The 14934-nt window shown below is 55.3% G+C and overlaps 1 protein-coding gene across 6 annotated transcripts in view; it reads right to left on the bottom strand.

The window, feature by feature from the left end:
- ABCC8 (ATP binding cassette subfamily C member 8) overlaps positions 1-14934 on the bottom strand; it is a 75602-nt gene that overhangs the window by 20184 nt on the left and 40484 nt on the right. For 3 of the 6 annotated variants that reach the window (XM_058305673.2, XM_071218158.1, XM_071218160.1), the window contains 8 exons: positions 14029-14134; positions 13778-13894; positions 13348-13423; positions 12527-12632; positions 4177-4212; positions 2531-2566; positions 1441-1539; positions 308-392 (listed from right to left, as the gene is read on the bottom strand). In XM_058305673.2, coding sequence (XP_058161656.1) covers positions 308-392; positions 1441-1539; positions 2531-2566; positions 4177-4212; positions 12527-12632; positions 13348-13423; positions 13778-13894; positions 14029-14134 — 661 coding nt within the window. The remainder of the gene's footprint in view (positions 1-307; positions 393-1440; positions 1540-2530; positions 2567-4176; positions 4213-12526; positions 12633-13347; positions 13424-13777; positions 13895-14028; positions 14135-14934) is intronic. The other 3 variants (XM_071218159.1, XM_058305674.2, XM_071218162.1) reach the window with 1 other exon arrangement.

Genomic DNA, 14934 nt, shown 5'->3' with positions numbered 1-14934 from the left:
GAGGGCTCTTAATAGACAACATGAGTGAGTGATGTGAGCCACCCCGGCCTGGGGTGGCCCTAAAATGACCTTTCATCCATCAGGACTGGAAAGCTGTCAGGGACGACCGCCAGTAGCCTGGGATGCCTGGAAATCATTTTCCATCTCACTGCAGGCAACTCTTCATTTTCATCCCTCTCCTGTTCCCTAGTTGTCTGACCTCCCTGAGAAGCAGCCAGGGCACGGGGGGCAGGGAGGGGCTGAGGCAGAAGGAAGCACCAAGCTGGGGGCCCGGCTCTGAGAGGACCTCTTGCAGGCTGCTGCTCACCCGCTCCCCAATCTGGGTGTGGTCCCTGTGAGGCAGGATGTCGATGTCTGGCTGCAGGGAGCAGGCTTCGATGACGGTTTTGTACCTGCAGTGGGGTGGGGGCGGGGGACACCGCCGGTCAGCCTGGCCGCAGAGGTGGGCCTGAGCACTCACTGAGGGTCATTAGTCCCTGGGCAGCTGTGCCAGGGTGAACGATGACTTTACGGGCCTCCTGCTCGGATGCAAGCAAACACCAGGCGAACTAGAGAGTAGCTGAGGTCAGCAACTCACCCAGTCTTGGGGCAAGTTAAATATTTGAAGTATGAAATTGTTTGGGTGCAAATAAGAGGAGTAAGTGACCAGAGGGGCCCCCTGGTCCCCATGCCATGGGATCCCATGTCTGGGAGAATCACTGCTGCTTGGCTCAGGCGCTAATGATGATGGCTGGTCAAATATTTGCACAGCCGCTCCTGTAATACTTCCCTGGGCAGCTCTTAGTCTAGGCAGGGACCAGCGGGGGCTCACGGATTAACTGTGGTGCCCTGGTGACAAGCACACCCTGAGGTGTTAGGCAGCCTTGCCTTCGAGGCCCATTTTTCTCCCTTACTGGCTGGGTGGCCTGGGGCAAGATCCCTAACCTTCCTGAGCCTTGGTTTGCTCATCTGTAAAGTGGGGGTGGTAATACCTGCCTATTGGATTTGTGAGCATAGAGTGGGAAACAGGTGTAAAGAGCTGGGCACTGGACCTGGCACGTGGTAAGGGCTGAATCAATGTTAGCCAGTATTATTATCGCTGGATGACAGAGCGTGAGCCTCAGAGTGGGGCTGGGAGCGGGACAGGCTGGGCAGGCGGGGGCCGAGGCAGCACATGGAGGGCCGGGGCAGTTCGGGGGCCCCAGGAGTCCTGCACCTCCCTCCCCTCCTGCCCTCTCATCCACAGGCCGCGGGTGGCCCTGATGCCCTGGCACATCTGGCAGATCATATGGAACAGGCCGGAATCCAGGCAGGCAGCCCGGGGAGCAGGATGGCCGAGTGCGGGTGACGGACGGAGGGGCAGGGCAGCTGGCCGGGCTGCGGGGAAGGGGTCAGCCGCCAGTGCTGCCCGGGGCCACTTCCTGCCCTCCCCCAGCCTGCCTCCCTCCAAGAGGCTTTTACCGTTGTTTATTGAAGGGACTCTCGAAGGTGATGTTCTCCTCCACAGTGGCATTCAGCAGCCACGGTTTCTGCGAAGCATAGGCCACCGGGCCTCTCTTCCTGGAGAAAGCAGGGGGTGGGGGAGAGGCATGCTCAGGGGCTCCCCGAGGCAGGTGTTAAGCCAATGGCTTCGACTGGGGCAGGCGGGTGGAAGCAGCGCTGAGGTGGGCCTGTAGGGGCACATCTGCCTTGCACGGCCTCTGGGGCCTCTTTCCCCTGGAGCCCAAGGGAGGTGTGGGCACCTGGGGACTTATTGTGATTCTAGTGACGTAAAAAATTATATCATTGATGTGGAGGCAGTGGCCACTGGAAGTTCTGAGGGCAGGGAGAGGAAAAAACAGATGTCATAGAGGGGGATTTTGGGGACTTGGGAATTGTCCTGAATGACATTGCAACGACAGATACAGGCCATTATATATCTTGCCATAACCTACAGAATTGGGTGGGAGAGAGTGTAAACTACAATGTAAATTTTAATCCATGCTCAGCGGCAATGCTCGAAAACTTGTTCATCAACGGTGACAACTAATGAAGGATGTTGTTTGTGTGGGGAAGTGTGGGAGAGAGACGGAGCTGAGAGGCCAGAGGGGCCCTGCAGCCTGGGAGGAGGGGGCTCAGCTCTCCCTGCCCTACGCCTGGCTCGCCCCACCCCTCTCCCTTCTCCTTCCTTCTATCCCAAGCCAGGGAGGAGGGGACCAAATCAAGTAAACACCCAACCCCTGATTCCTCCTACCAGTAGCCCTCAAATCGCTTGACTCTGAAACCAGAAGGTAACTACCCAAGAAAAGAACTTTTTTTTTAAAGAAGGTGGCGCCAAGGAGACTACATTTTGTGTGATATGATTTTTGAAGACCAATAAATAAATAAATAGAAAGATGAAAACGAGAGAAAAACGATACGGTGTGCAGGGAGCAGCTTCCAGATCACCAGAGAGAGCCAGGACCCCTGCAGGGACTCCCCCCAGGGCAGGGGCTGGGACGCGGGCTGCCCCTCAGGGCACGTGGCTCCCTCGGGCTGAGCACGGAGGGCACGTGCTCCCAGGGCGTGGTACCTGACGTCCGCGTCGGCCGGCGTCTCCCGCTCTGGGCTGCAGCAGGGGTGGAAACACAGGCCTTCAGGTGTCAGTGGGGGCCCTGGGTGCTCCATAAACATTCTGCGCGCCCTCCCCCAGACAGAGGGGGCCTGTACAGTCCCTGTGGAGGGGCGTGAGGCGCGGGCGCCCTGGGGGCCGCCACGGGCTGAGCCTGCGCAGCTGGGCAAGCCGGGTGTGAGGAGGCCCCTGGACCCACGCCAGAGGGAGGATGTGGGGAAGGCACCGCGGGCGTAGGCCCCAGGCCCTGCCTCCCCACCCGGGCTCCCACCAATGGCCCGCCTCAGGCTGACATGGCTCAGGCGGGAGCCCCCCCGCCCCCGGCCCGGCGGCCACCACTGAGGCCTGCAGGCTGCAGTGGAATTGGGGTGGCAGCTCCAGGGCTGATTTGCAGCACCACGTGACCCTGCCAGAGGACAACTGTGGAAGCTGGGGGGTTTGCCAGAGAAGACGTAGACAGCTGCTCACGTGCCCTGGCCTGCTCTGAGTGGCTCCAGTGTCAAGTATTCTGTCCTGTTGTTTTCATCCACACACCCCTACCTGCCATACACCAGGGGGTCTGATGTTTTGGCTTAGGAAACACTGTCACTATACCTAGAGAGGACGGGCCTGTCACCACATCTTGTCACTTGGGGACACGGTGGGAGAAAGGACAGACAAAAGAGCAGAAGTAAAACCTCTTTGGTGTTGGGGGCCAAGGCCAGAGGCTGAAGGTTAATTACAAAGCCGTGTCAGCCTTCCCGTCCTGGCTTCACACTGCCTCTAGAGCATCTCAAATGTTCTTGGGGGGAGGAAAAGGCAAGGGGATGTCTGCGGGTCTCAGGACCCCGTTAATCTCTTTCACTTGGATTTTTACCACTGCACATTGAACAAAAGTAACGAGACTGAGTCTACTGTCTGTCCTGAGGGTTACCCACCTCATCACCTTAGAGCAGTGCTTGCCAAGTTTTAGTCATCATCACGCAAGGACTATTTTTAGACTTTCCCCCCCTAATTGTCCTGCCCACACAGTTGATTTTTTGGCTTTTACAATGCAGTGGTTTTCAGTATATTCGTAAAGTTGTGCAACCATCACTCTCTAATTCCAGAACATTTTCATCAGTTCTAACAGCAGTCATTCTCCCTTTCTCCCTCTCACCAGTTTCTGGCAACCACTAATCTACTTTCTGGTTCTATCTGCCATGAAATTTTTAAAAAATGTATTGTGGCAAGATACATGTGACATAGAAGTTGACGTTTAAGCCATTTTAAAGTGTATAATTCAGTGGCATTAATTGCATTTACAATATTGTGCAACCATCACCACTATCTGCCATGAAACTGTAATGCCACAGATATACTATATATCTATTTTGGGTACTGTGGTCCTTGGAAGGTCACAAACCATTATGATGGCAAAGATGTTTTTGTCCCACTAAGAACCAATTTTTGCTCTCATTGAGAGCCAGTTTTTGCCCCCAAATTCCTTAGACTCATGCCTCTGAAAATATGCAGGCCGCACACCCTCGAACCCATCCTCAGCATTCTTCGTCCACAAGCCCTCCCACCCACCCTCACATGCAACCCCTTCCCTTGGCTGGAAGCCCCTTCCAACCCAGCCCCTGTACCTGGCGTCCTCTCCTGTCTCGCTGTCAGGAAGGCTGCTGGGGCACAAAAGGGAAAGACCAGCCCCGGTTACCTCCCATCCCACTCCCCTCTCTCTCCATCACTGGGGAGAAGCAATCCCCACCTCTCCCACCTTCCCACCCATCCCAAGGACCCCCAAGAAACTTCCTTGGGGAGGACTCTGTTCTTCTCAGTTTCTGTGCCCCCGCCCCAGCACCTGGGTTGGTACCCTCCAAATAGCCTGGGCTAAATCACTGACATTGACTCAGAGCAGCAGTGATGCTGGCTGGGCATCAAGGTCGTTATGTCTGACCTTGCTTTATAGGGTGAAAACTAGGCTCAGAGAAGGAACGTGCCTTTCACAGGGTGTTTTTCAAACTGTGGATTGGGACCCAAAAACTGGATCTGAAATAAGTGACTTACAACTTCATTTAAAAAAAAAAAAGTGTGAATGGGATGTGGTCAAAATCTGTATTTTTTATGTGTTATTTTTTTCTCTTATTTATCTATCAATGCATGCATGTACTAGACTGTGATGTAAAATGCAGTTCATACTCTGGATTACAATAAATTAAAAAAAAAAACGGAGTGAGATGACCCAGATTTTAGTGCCAACTTTGCCAGTGCTCTTTCCTCTGCGCAGGCCACCGCCAAACCTTCCCGAAGCAGCCCCCTGCCCATGAGATGTGTACTTCTGAAATGTGTGTATTTAGAAGAAACCAACCTGTTTTCACACAGATTCCACTTTAACTATACTAGAAACAGCTAACACTTATTTCATAGTGTAAGCACTGGCATATTCATTCTTTTAAAGCTCAAAATAACCATATGAAGAAGGTTTAGTTTAGTCGTCTTCACTTTACAGATAAAGGAAGTGAGGTTCAGAGAGGTTCAGTAACTTGCCCAAACTCCCACAGCCAGCAAGTAGCAAAGAAAATCGATCTGTCGGATTCCAAAGTTGCATGCTCTAAACCACCACACTACATTACTTCACTGTGATTTTCTACTCCATAGCTCTGACACATACCTTCTTGTCAGAAAAACCAGGATGGACAAAACCAGAGATGCAAGTGTGATGACATCCCCCTCTGTGCTCCTGCTGAGGGCAGAACTGAGTGGAGACTCTGAGGGGCATGGGATCGCCGGTCCCCTCTGGCCCTGGTACCCGACCTTTGTAGTCTCATGTCATCCTCTCAGCCCAACCCAACCCCGCTCTCCCCGACCACAGGACTGCTGTAATTTACAGACAGATTGAAAAATACAAACGCGAAGCTCACAAATTCCCATTCTGCGGCCACAGCCCAGATAAGCGTATCCCTGGAGTCCTCCTGCCTTGACTGTTTCCAGAGCAGACGAGATTGTTATTTATCTGAAGGGAAATGCATCTGCGGCTCCGGGAGGCTCCAAACACACAGCAAGCTCCCTGGACCCTAACTCAGTTTGCGTCATTATCTGGGCTGCTCAATTAGCCCTGGTATAATGGACTACCTTACTCTCTAATCAGCTCGCATTAAGCCTTCTATCCCCAGGGGGACTTCAAGGCAGGAAGCGCATCTCGTTCAGCCCCCGCAGTGCTTAGCACATGACAGACCCATAAGAAATGGAGGCGGCCACTGACATATTAACCACTCGGGAAGAAGGCAGGGCACTCGCTGCAGCCGGCGCCGTGCCATCTGCGTGCACTCCCCATCTCACACAGTCCTCACAGCAATTCTAGAAAGAGGTCAGGATCCCCATTGACAGATGGGGAATCGAGGCTCAGAGTTCACATAACATGCCCAGAGTTACAGAGCTGGGGAGAGGAGAAGCCGGGGCGTGAGTCCAGATTATCTTCTATTTTTCCAGAGGAGCCCCCAGCCTCTTAGAATGAGCCCCCCCAGGCTTTGTGTGTGCATGTTTTAATATGAAAAGTAAAGACTGGTACACCTGGCAGGCACGTTCTGTCACTGATTGCTGGGATTGTAAAGGAGGGCTGGAGGCATTAGACTCCTCCTCTGACTGTACTTTGGGGACCAAGCACTGAGCTGAAAGGACAATTCCCTTCAATTCTCCAATCCCATGTCCTTCCCGCCAACCAGCTATGAGCTGGGCCCTGTATGTGAGCATGTGTCAAACTGAGACAGAGCCCGCAGCCTGTCCTCGTGGGGCTTACAGACTGGTAGGGTGAACCAGACAGGTACAGAGGTAAGCAAGTTACACAGGCCAAAAAAAAGGGGGGGGTGGCGGACCTGGCCAGTGGTTAGGGCATCCGTCTACCACATGGGAGGTCCACAGTTCAAACCCCGGGCCTCCCTGACCCGTGTGGAGCTGACCCATGCGCAGTGCTGATGCGCACAAGGAGTGCTGTGCCATGCAGGGGTGCCCCCCCGCAAAGGGGAGCCCCACGCACAAGGAGTGTGCCCTGTAAGGAAAGACGCCCAGCGTGAAAGAAAGTGCAGCCTGCCCAGGAATGGCGCCACACACACGGACAGCTGACACAACAAGATGACGCAACGAAAAGAAACACAGATTCCTGTGCTGCTGACAACAACAGAAGCGGACAAAGAAGACACAGCAAATAGACACAGAGAGCAGACAACCAGGGTGGGGTGGGGGAGGGAAGAGAAAAAAATATTAAAAAAAAAAAGGGGGAGGAAGCAGATGTGGCTAAAGTGTTTGAGCGCCTGCTTCCCACACAGGAAAAAATAACAAGCAAACAACAGAAAAACCAACTCAGGGGAGCCGATGTGGCTCAGTGGTTGAGCGCTGGCTTCCTGAAGTCCCAGGTTCAATCCTTGGCCCTGGTACCTCAAGAAAGAAAAAGAAAAAAGAAAGAAAAAGAAGGGAAAAGAAAAGAAAAGGTGGAAAAGAAAAGGTGGGAAAAGAAAAGAAAAGGTGGGAAAAGAGCAGGAAGACACCAATGCAAATGCATAGAGAAAAGTCTGGAGGCTTCTGTGTGATGGGATATTAAGTGACTTTCCTTCGCTGATGCTTGTCTTCCTTTTCTAATTGGATGTGCTCTTGTTTCACAGAGAAAATGGTAATTTTTAACAGCAGTTTGGAAGAGGAAGAAATCTGAGGAAGTGGACCCGAAGCTGAGCCTGGAGGGGTGGGAAGGACAGAGATGGAGGGAGGGGATTCCAGGGTGCAGGGGAAGGCAGCACGGAGATGTCGGCGTGTGCTCACGGGCTGTGAAGCCGCAGGCAAGCCCCTTCAGCTGGGGGAGACTCCGTTCTCCTATCTCCAAGGGGGGGGCAATGGTGCCAACGCACTGTGACGCACAGAAACCGCGGACAGCTGGCCGCAGGGAAGGGCAGGGGAAGTGCTGAGCAGAAGCATGGTTCAGCTCAGCGCTTGGTCCCGAAAGTGCAGGCAGAGGAGGCATCGAATGCCTCCAACCCTCACTGAGGACCCCGCAATAAATAAAAGAGAAGAAGTAGAGCTGGAGCCGGACGAGTACGTGAGGCCTCCCAGGTTCCCCGTCCCCTGCCCTAGACAAGCCTGCTGCTGCCCTGAAACCTCATCCTCCGCCCCGAGTCCAGGGGATTTCACTGGGTCCCAATGCAAATCTCCCAGGGAGGAAAGGCAGAGTCATTTTTTCTCATTGTCCAGAGGAAGAAACTGAGCCCCAGAAAGGTGAAGTAACCTGCCCAAGGTCACAGAGCCAGCAAGTGGGAGCCAGAACTAAAACTAGACACCCCACATGGCACCCCTCCTGTCTGCCCACTGTCTCGCCACACCTGCCTCCTCCACACCTGGAGCACACCTGAGCCTCTGCTACCTGTTCCCCAAAGGTTCCCAGAACAGTAGGGACAGATGGACCTACAGGGCTGTCCTTGCAGGGACTATTTCTCATGTCCTGGGGAATCAGGGGTCTCAAGAGGCAGCCATCACACCTACCATCACACCCACCATCACAGGCAGACCCAGGGCAAACAGGACCCAGCCCTTCTGCTGAGCACAGACAGAAAGAGTAAATAGTTGACGGGTGGGGGCCACGGTCTGGGGCCACAGCAGGTAGTGGGGGTGGGGGAAGGGCTGGCAGCAGCTCAACGGGAGATGGGGAAGGCCCTGCTTCCCTCTGGCTCTCTGCTGGTGTTAAATGTCAGTCCACTGCTGCTATTCATGGCCCCGTTCTTTATTTCCAGGGAAAGAATTTCACCTGGGTGTATCTGCTAATATTGACTTTTTAAGATCCAAATGTTTTCTTCTTCAGGATTAAGGGGTGAGTTTGAAAATTCGCAGGTTGACAGTTTAATCGAAGCAGAGAGCCAGGCAGGGGCAGGACTGTTATGAAAGTTGAGCGCTCAGTTGTTGCTCGGCTCACCAAGATCCGGGGCTGCCGACACGGGGCCATGCTCAGGCTGCCGCAAATCTCCCCAGGCCCGTGGCGGGACCTCTCGCCGATGGACCTTGCGTGCCCGTCCCGGGGGCGCAACCTCTCTCCACCCAGGACTGGCGAGCGACCTGAGAGCAGGGCCACGTCTTCTCCCTTGGAGCCTGGACTAACCTCCTAGCCCTGCCCTCAGGGAGCTCGGTGTCACGGGGAAGAGGTAATCCCAGCACAGCGTGGGCACGCACTCACAGGGGCGGCTCGTTCCAAACGTTGATGGAAAACTTGGCGGGGGAACAGCTTGGGGAGAGGCACGAGGGAGGGAGCGGGATGCCAGGGCATATTCGTCATGGCAGTACTTTGGAGGTCATAAGTTGCTCTTGGTTCAAATGAATTCATTTCACAGAGGTGCTGTGGCTACAAAGAGATAAATGAGATACGGCCCCTGTCCCCGAGGAGCCCACTATAGTCTCTCCAGGGAGACAGGCTGGGGTACAACTAAAGGGCAGTAGGGGAGCTGGGTTGACGGCAAAGTACATTGTTGAAGGATATTTATAGGGCACTTACTATGCCCTAGGCTAATCCTCACGTTGACGCCGTGGGTTTTAAAGGGAAACATCACTTCTGGGAGCTTCCCAAAGCACGGAGCAGGTAGGTTGTGGAGCTCAGGCTTGAACCCAGGCAGCCTGGCTCCAGCGCCTTTGCTCCTGGCTGCTCAGCCATACTGCTGGAGCAAGAATGAAGGGTTGTACAAACACCCACGCCGCTGGCCCATTCCCCATTCTGTGCTCCCTAACACACACACACACACCCCAGCTGCCTCGTGCCTCCTGGAACCTTCTGGCTGCCTAGTCACCAGCCTTGGTCAGACACGGAGCAGCCTGGCTTCGCCCTCACCTCTGGCTGCAGACCGCAGTCACGCGACGTGCTGCCAGGCCAAACGCTACCTCCCTCTTGACTTCACTGTGCAAGTGCATCATCTCTCTGTAGACGCAGGGCTGGTATCTGAGGCACAGAACTCCTGCCAGTAATGGAGGGGTCCCAACACAGGGGCCCGGCATGTAACTCACTGCCCAGAGTAGGCGGCAGGACAGAGTTGTGTACATGTCCAGGCTACTGAGAGACAAACAGCAGGGGAAGCCAAATGAGTCGTGTCTGCCCTGACGCCTCCCTCTCCCAGCCACTGAAATGACTCCTCACTGGTCCCCCAGCCCCAGTCCCTCCCCTCTGTCGTCCTTTATTACCTGCGTGGTTTTTTTTATAGCCTTCAGGCTAATTTTCAGTTCCCAGGCCTGGTATATAGGGCACCTGTGACCTAAGCCCAGCCCATTGCTTCAGTCCTGCCTCCCGCCCTGCACCCCACGTACCGGGTAGAGAGAACCACGTTCTTTCTCATCAGCCCGCCTCTGCCCCTGCCTCAGCCCTGCCTGGAACTCCTTTGCCCCAACCCCTGTCTCCTCCATTTGGTGAGGCCACACTCATCCTTCCAGGCCAAGGAACACACACACAGCGAGGCCTTCTCTTTTTGACTGCAGCGCTCACTGCTGTCCTCTGGGCTCTTTAGAGCACTGATCTCTTTCCCCCTCCCTCAAAAGCAGAAACCGTGTCTTCATCATCATTGTATTCCTGTTGCTGGCATAAGGTACACTGTAGGTGCTCAATAAATGTTGGGTGGCTGATGAAACCAGTGTAGAAAAACCGGAGCATGAGTCACAAATGAAATCTCTCACCTTCCTAGGGCTGCAAGCTAAGCTGATGGCTCTCTCAGTGCCTGGGAGGGAAGCTGGAGGATAAAGAACACCGCGGATCCGGATCCGGGAGAAAGGAGGAGCCTTTTCACAACGCCCCCCCCCTGCCCCCCCCCAGCCTCCAGCAGAGCCGGGAGCTGTTGAGGAGAAGGAGTGTTGCTGAGGAGAGAGCTGCGAGGACCCGCGGGCGCCTCGGCTGGGGAGGGCTAGGGTACGGTCCTGGCCTTCGGGGCTGGCCTCTGGGACGCAGCTTCTCTTTCAGTGGGAAGTCCATGCATTTGAGCCCACATGCAAATCCCACTCCTGCTATTTATGAGCTGGGCGACTTGGGCCCCTTGCTGCACCTCGGTTTCCTCATCTGTTAAATGGGGATAATGAAAATACCTGCCTCACAGAGTGGGTGCAGACTGCCACTGTCTAAGACGGACAAGTCCAGTCCCCTGCACACTGCCTGGCGCCTAAGAGGTGCTCATTGTTCGCTGCCCCAGAGAGGACCCTTGAGTCCTCTGGGCTGGGGAGGAGGCTCTGCAGAGAGGAGGCAGCCAACAGACACTGAGGCCGGAAAAGAGGTGGAGCCTTAGGTGTACAAGGGACGCCTGTCGCTGCAGAGGACAAGCAAAGGTGGTGGTGCTGGCGTGAGGGCACCTGAGGGGGTGATAGGTGGGGGTGGAGGGAGATGAAGAAAGGGGGAGCAGAGGAACCAGGCTCAGAGGCACTTTTGACCTTCACACTGAGAGGGATGCAGACAGGAGAAGTCAGGGGTTGCCTGAGTTTCGGGGACAGACCCAGGTCCAGTCAGTCTCATACAGGGAGCTGGAGAACAGTTCCTGGGATGGGGACCTAGGACACTCCAGGCTGAGGCAGCGGCCAGGCTTGAGGGAAAGAGTCCGGGCCTTGGGTCCCTGCTCCCCACGCTAGCCCACAAGACACAGGGCCTCTCTGAGCCTCGGGTCCTGCTGCGGTGCCACCTGCTAGGCTTGCTGAGGCTTCGAGAGATCACGCTGGTAGAGCGCTTCGCAAAGGGCCTGGCCCGTAGCAGGGGCCCCGTAAGTGTTGGTTGCATTCTTCAGTTCACAGTTAAAAGGGGACTCCTGTCTTGCTGTCACAGACATGCACCGTCAGCCAACAGGCTAGGGCTCTCACCTCCAAAACCTCAGAGATAGCCAGGGCCAGTTGAGACAAGGGACTGGCAAAGTGACCACGAATGCCCTCAACCTGTGTTGGGAAATCCCCCAAATATACCACAGTCCCCGATGGAGTCAAGGCTCAAGAGACAGCTCACGGGAAACCTAAGGGCTCGTCTGCTCGGCCCACAGCCTCACTGAGGCTTGACACATGCCATCTGCTGGGTGCACCGTCCAGGGGCGTTTTGGAAAAGCAGGAGCTAGGCTGCATGCAGGGATCCAGACCGCACTCAGGTTTAGAAACACCCAACATCTTGAATGATAAATCCCCCCGGAAACGGCTCCTAGGGAGGGCTTCCCCCTTCTGCCGAATTGGCTGAATTGGCTGCAGTAGCCCCTTATTTCTGAATGAGAACCACAAACCCTGATTGGATTCCTCCTCCTTGGCTCCGTGGGAGCTGGGAGCCAGGCTTTGTGTTGACTGCGGTAGCTGTCCTCTGCCTGGGTTTCCATACACTCTTCACACCCTCTTTACCACTTGGCTCTTCTTACTTTCTAACTTTTAAAAAAGGTTCTATTTTACATGCGTCTTTTACCAGCTAGCTGTAAGAGCTCCTCCACAGCAGCTGGGTCTAGACAACAGGTTCCCGAAAGCCCGGGGTCTTTGGCTCTTTATGTTAGTGCTTTGCCTAGAAACCCGCCTTTGTCTGGGGTATCTCTGGCTCCTCACACACCCACCGAATGGTCTGTGTCATATTCGCTGGTGACCCCACTTGGAAGCCAATTTGTGCCACAGTCCCTCACACTGGGAGGTAGTGAAACTGAGTGGTTAAGAGCATGGGATTTAGAGTCAAACAGAACTGAGTTAGAATTCTGGCTTGGCCACTTATTAGTTGTGTGAATTAGGGCAAATAGTGGAACCACCATTTATAAAATGAGAACTGATAACAGGTCTTACCTCACTGGTTGTCATAAAAATTAAATGGAGAAACGCATGCAAGAGACTTAGCATACGACCTGGCACACAGTAAGGGTTTAATAAATAAAAGTGGTGATAACAATGACCATTTGCATGCTGCATCCTGAGAAGGAGGGGGCGGTCCTTTCTGACTATGAGGAAGGCCGCCCTCCTGAGTGTCTCCCGCTAACTCAGCCTTGAGGATGCTACCTGTTCCAGAAGACGGCCCCTGAAATCTTCTGCATTTCCCCCAGCGTGGCGAGGAGGAGGGAAGACTTGCCGCAGCCCACCTGGCCCACAATCATGGTCAGCTGGCCTGCAGGGAGGGCGGCAGGTGGCAGCCGGGCCAGGAAGGAGCCTGGACAACCACCACCCAGAAAACAGACAGAGACGCCCAACCCTTGGCCCCATCTTCTTTCCTCCTACCGAGAACCCCTGGGGAGTCCTCTCCCCCGTGGAGGCCCCCCTCTGCACATCTATATCCCTCGTCGGGCTCCCCAGGTTCCACCGCTGCCTCTGACATCCCCCGCCTGACCCCAACCTCAGCGCTCGCTTCTCCCTCCCACCGCTCCCCAGTGTGAGCCCAGCTCCTCGTGGACCCGACAAATGCCACCCTTGGTCCTGCCTCCATGCTTTGCAGACGGCAGGGCCTTGACCAGAACGCCCCCTGCTGCCTGGTGGCCCAAGGGGCCCTGCTCATTCTTGGAAACCCCACCTCTTCCGTAAGGCCTTCCCTGCCTACTCGGGTCTGTCCTCTCTGGACTCGCCCGCACGGCCCCACTGTCCTGCCTCGCCCTTGCTCCACACGCCCTCCCAGCTCCTGAGCTCCTTGAGCACGTACCCCCCACACCCCCAGAGCACAGGTATGGGGGGATAAGCTTACAGTGGGCTTCAGTAAGTGTTGCCTTTTCCTCTTCTCTCCAAGCCATTCGGAGAGACATGGGGAAGAGGCTATAGAAGGATCCCCCAAATTCCTCTGCCTCCAGGGGAGACACTCCCTGACCACAATGAAGCCCCGAACTGGGCTGTACCTCGGGGGATGCGGATGGTGATGTTGGACAGTGTGGGGATCCCATCGGGGGTCCACGTGAAGAAGCCTCCAATGATCTTCGTTGGCCGAACCCCACCACCCGGAAGAGAACAGAAAGGCAGGTGGGTTCTCAGTGTGAAGTGTCTCGGCCTCCCCTCCCCCAAGAAAGCCAATACCCAAACAAAACCAAACCCTGTTTCCCGTCTCCCCAGGTCACTGCCAGGGCAGGGGAGCCAGGGACTGGCCTTCTCAGGCTGACCCCCTCTCTTCCCCGGCTGGGTGCCCCCACTCGGTGGAGACGGAAACAGGCAGGGGACACAGCAGGGTGGGTGCACTCAGGAGAGGACTCAGCTTGGGTGTGTGGCCTTCTAGGCTCCCTCCTGGACGTGGCCCTGGGCCCTGGAATGTGGGGGTGCGGGGTTAGGACTCACCTGGACGCAGCAGTTGTCGGCCTCTCCATCTGCACTTGGGGCCAGCCTCTGCAGGGGGCCCGGGAGGCCCCGACAACCCTCGCGGGCTGGATGCTTGCGGTTCACAACCTTGAGGGGCTGGGGACGGTTGGGAGGAGGTGAGGACAACGGGGCTGGTCGCTGTGCAGGGAGGGGGCCCTCTTCCTGCGAGGCATGGGCTTTGGGCATTAGGGGGAAATGCTGGGCGTAGCAGGGGCGGCCGAGGCACTCACCACCGCCTGGTACTTGCTGGCTTGGCCCCGGGGCGTGGGCTCACGGGGAGCACACTGCTCCTCGCGAATCTCTGCACTGGACAAGAACTCGCTCAGCTTCTGCACACTGCAGAGGAAGCACAGAGACACCCCCCACCCCTGCCAGGGGCAGAGGGGAGGGGAGAGGGAAGAAGGGGTGGCCTGAGAGAGCGGCTCGAGAAGGTACAGGGGCCTGAGGTGGGGCCGCTACAAAGCCCAAACTGGAGCGGGTCAGAGACCAGTGGATGAGCCCTTATGGGTTAGAAGGGTTACCAGGGTTTGTAAGGGTTGACTAGTTGGCTGGAGTAAGTTGGTTCTGGATTAGAGGTGGAATTGATGAGTTCAATGATAAAGTGAGTCTGGGTTACTTAAGGATGGTTGCTTTGGGGCTTTCTTAGATATCGTTAGAGTTATGGTTAGCAAATGTTAAGGTTAGTTAGGATTAGGATTAGTTATGACTAGTAATACCTAATATTTTTGAACACATACTATATGCAAGACACTGTGTTAACTGCTTTACCATTATATTCTTTAATCCCCATAACATCTTGGTGGAGGGGGTGTGTAATTATTCCCAACTCATTGAGAAGGCCGTTTCTCCCTGGGGAATTTCCCATCTCTCCCATCCCTGGGGGTGTGGAAGCTGTCTGGGGAAATTTGAGAGATGATCGTTAAAGGCCACTTTTGCTAAATGTCCTACAGGCTTGGGACCAGCCCAGCCCTCCAGCCCGCAATTCAAGGTGAGAACAGCCTGGGGCTCTAAATGAGCCTGGGCTCCTGGCCCTGCTCTGTGGCCACCCCCTGCCTGGAGGAGCCACCTGCCAGCTCAGCTTGCTTCCCACTGCTGCTTGCCTCCACTGTCTCCCACCTCCCTCGTTCCAGCTGGAC

The sequence above is a fragment of the Dasypus novemcinctus genome, chromosome 10, assembly GCF_030445035.2.
Source record: "Dasypus novemcinctus isolate mDasNov1 chromosome 10, mDasNov1.1.hap2, whole genome shotgun sequence".
In the NCBI taxonomy this organism is placed as follows: Eukaryota; Metazoa; Chordata; class Mammalia; order Cingulata; family Dasypodidae; genus Dasypus; species Dasypus novemcinctus.
Note: the sequence above shows the minus strand (reverse complement) of the source record. Positions and strands in the feature narration are given on the sequence as shown.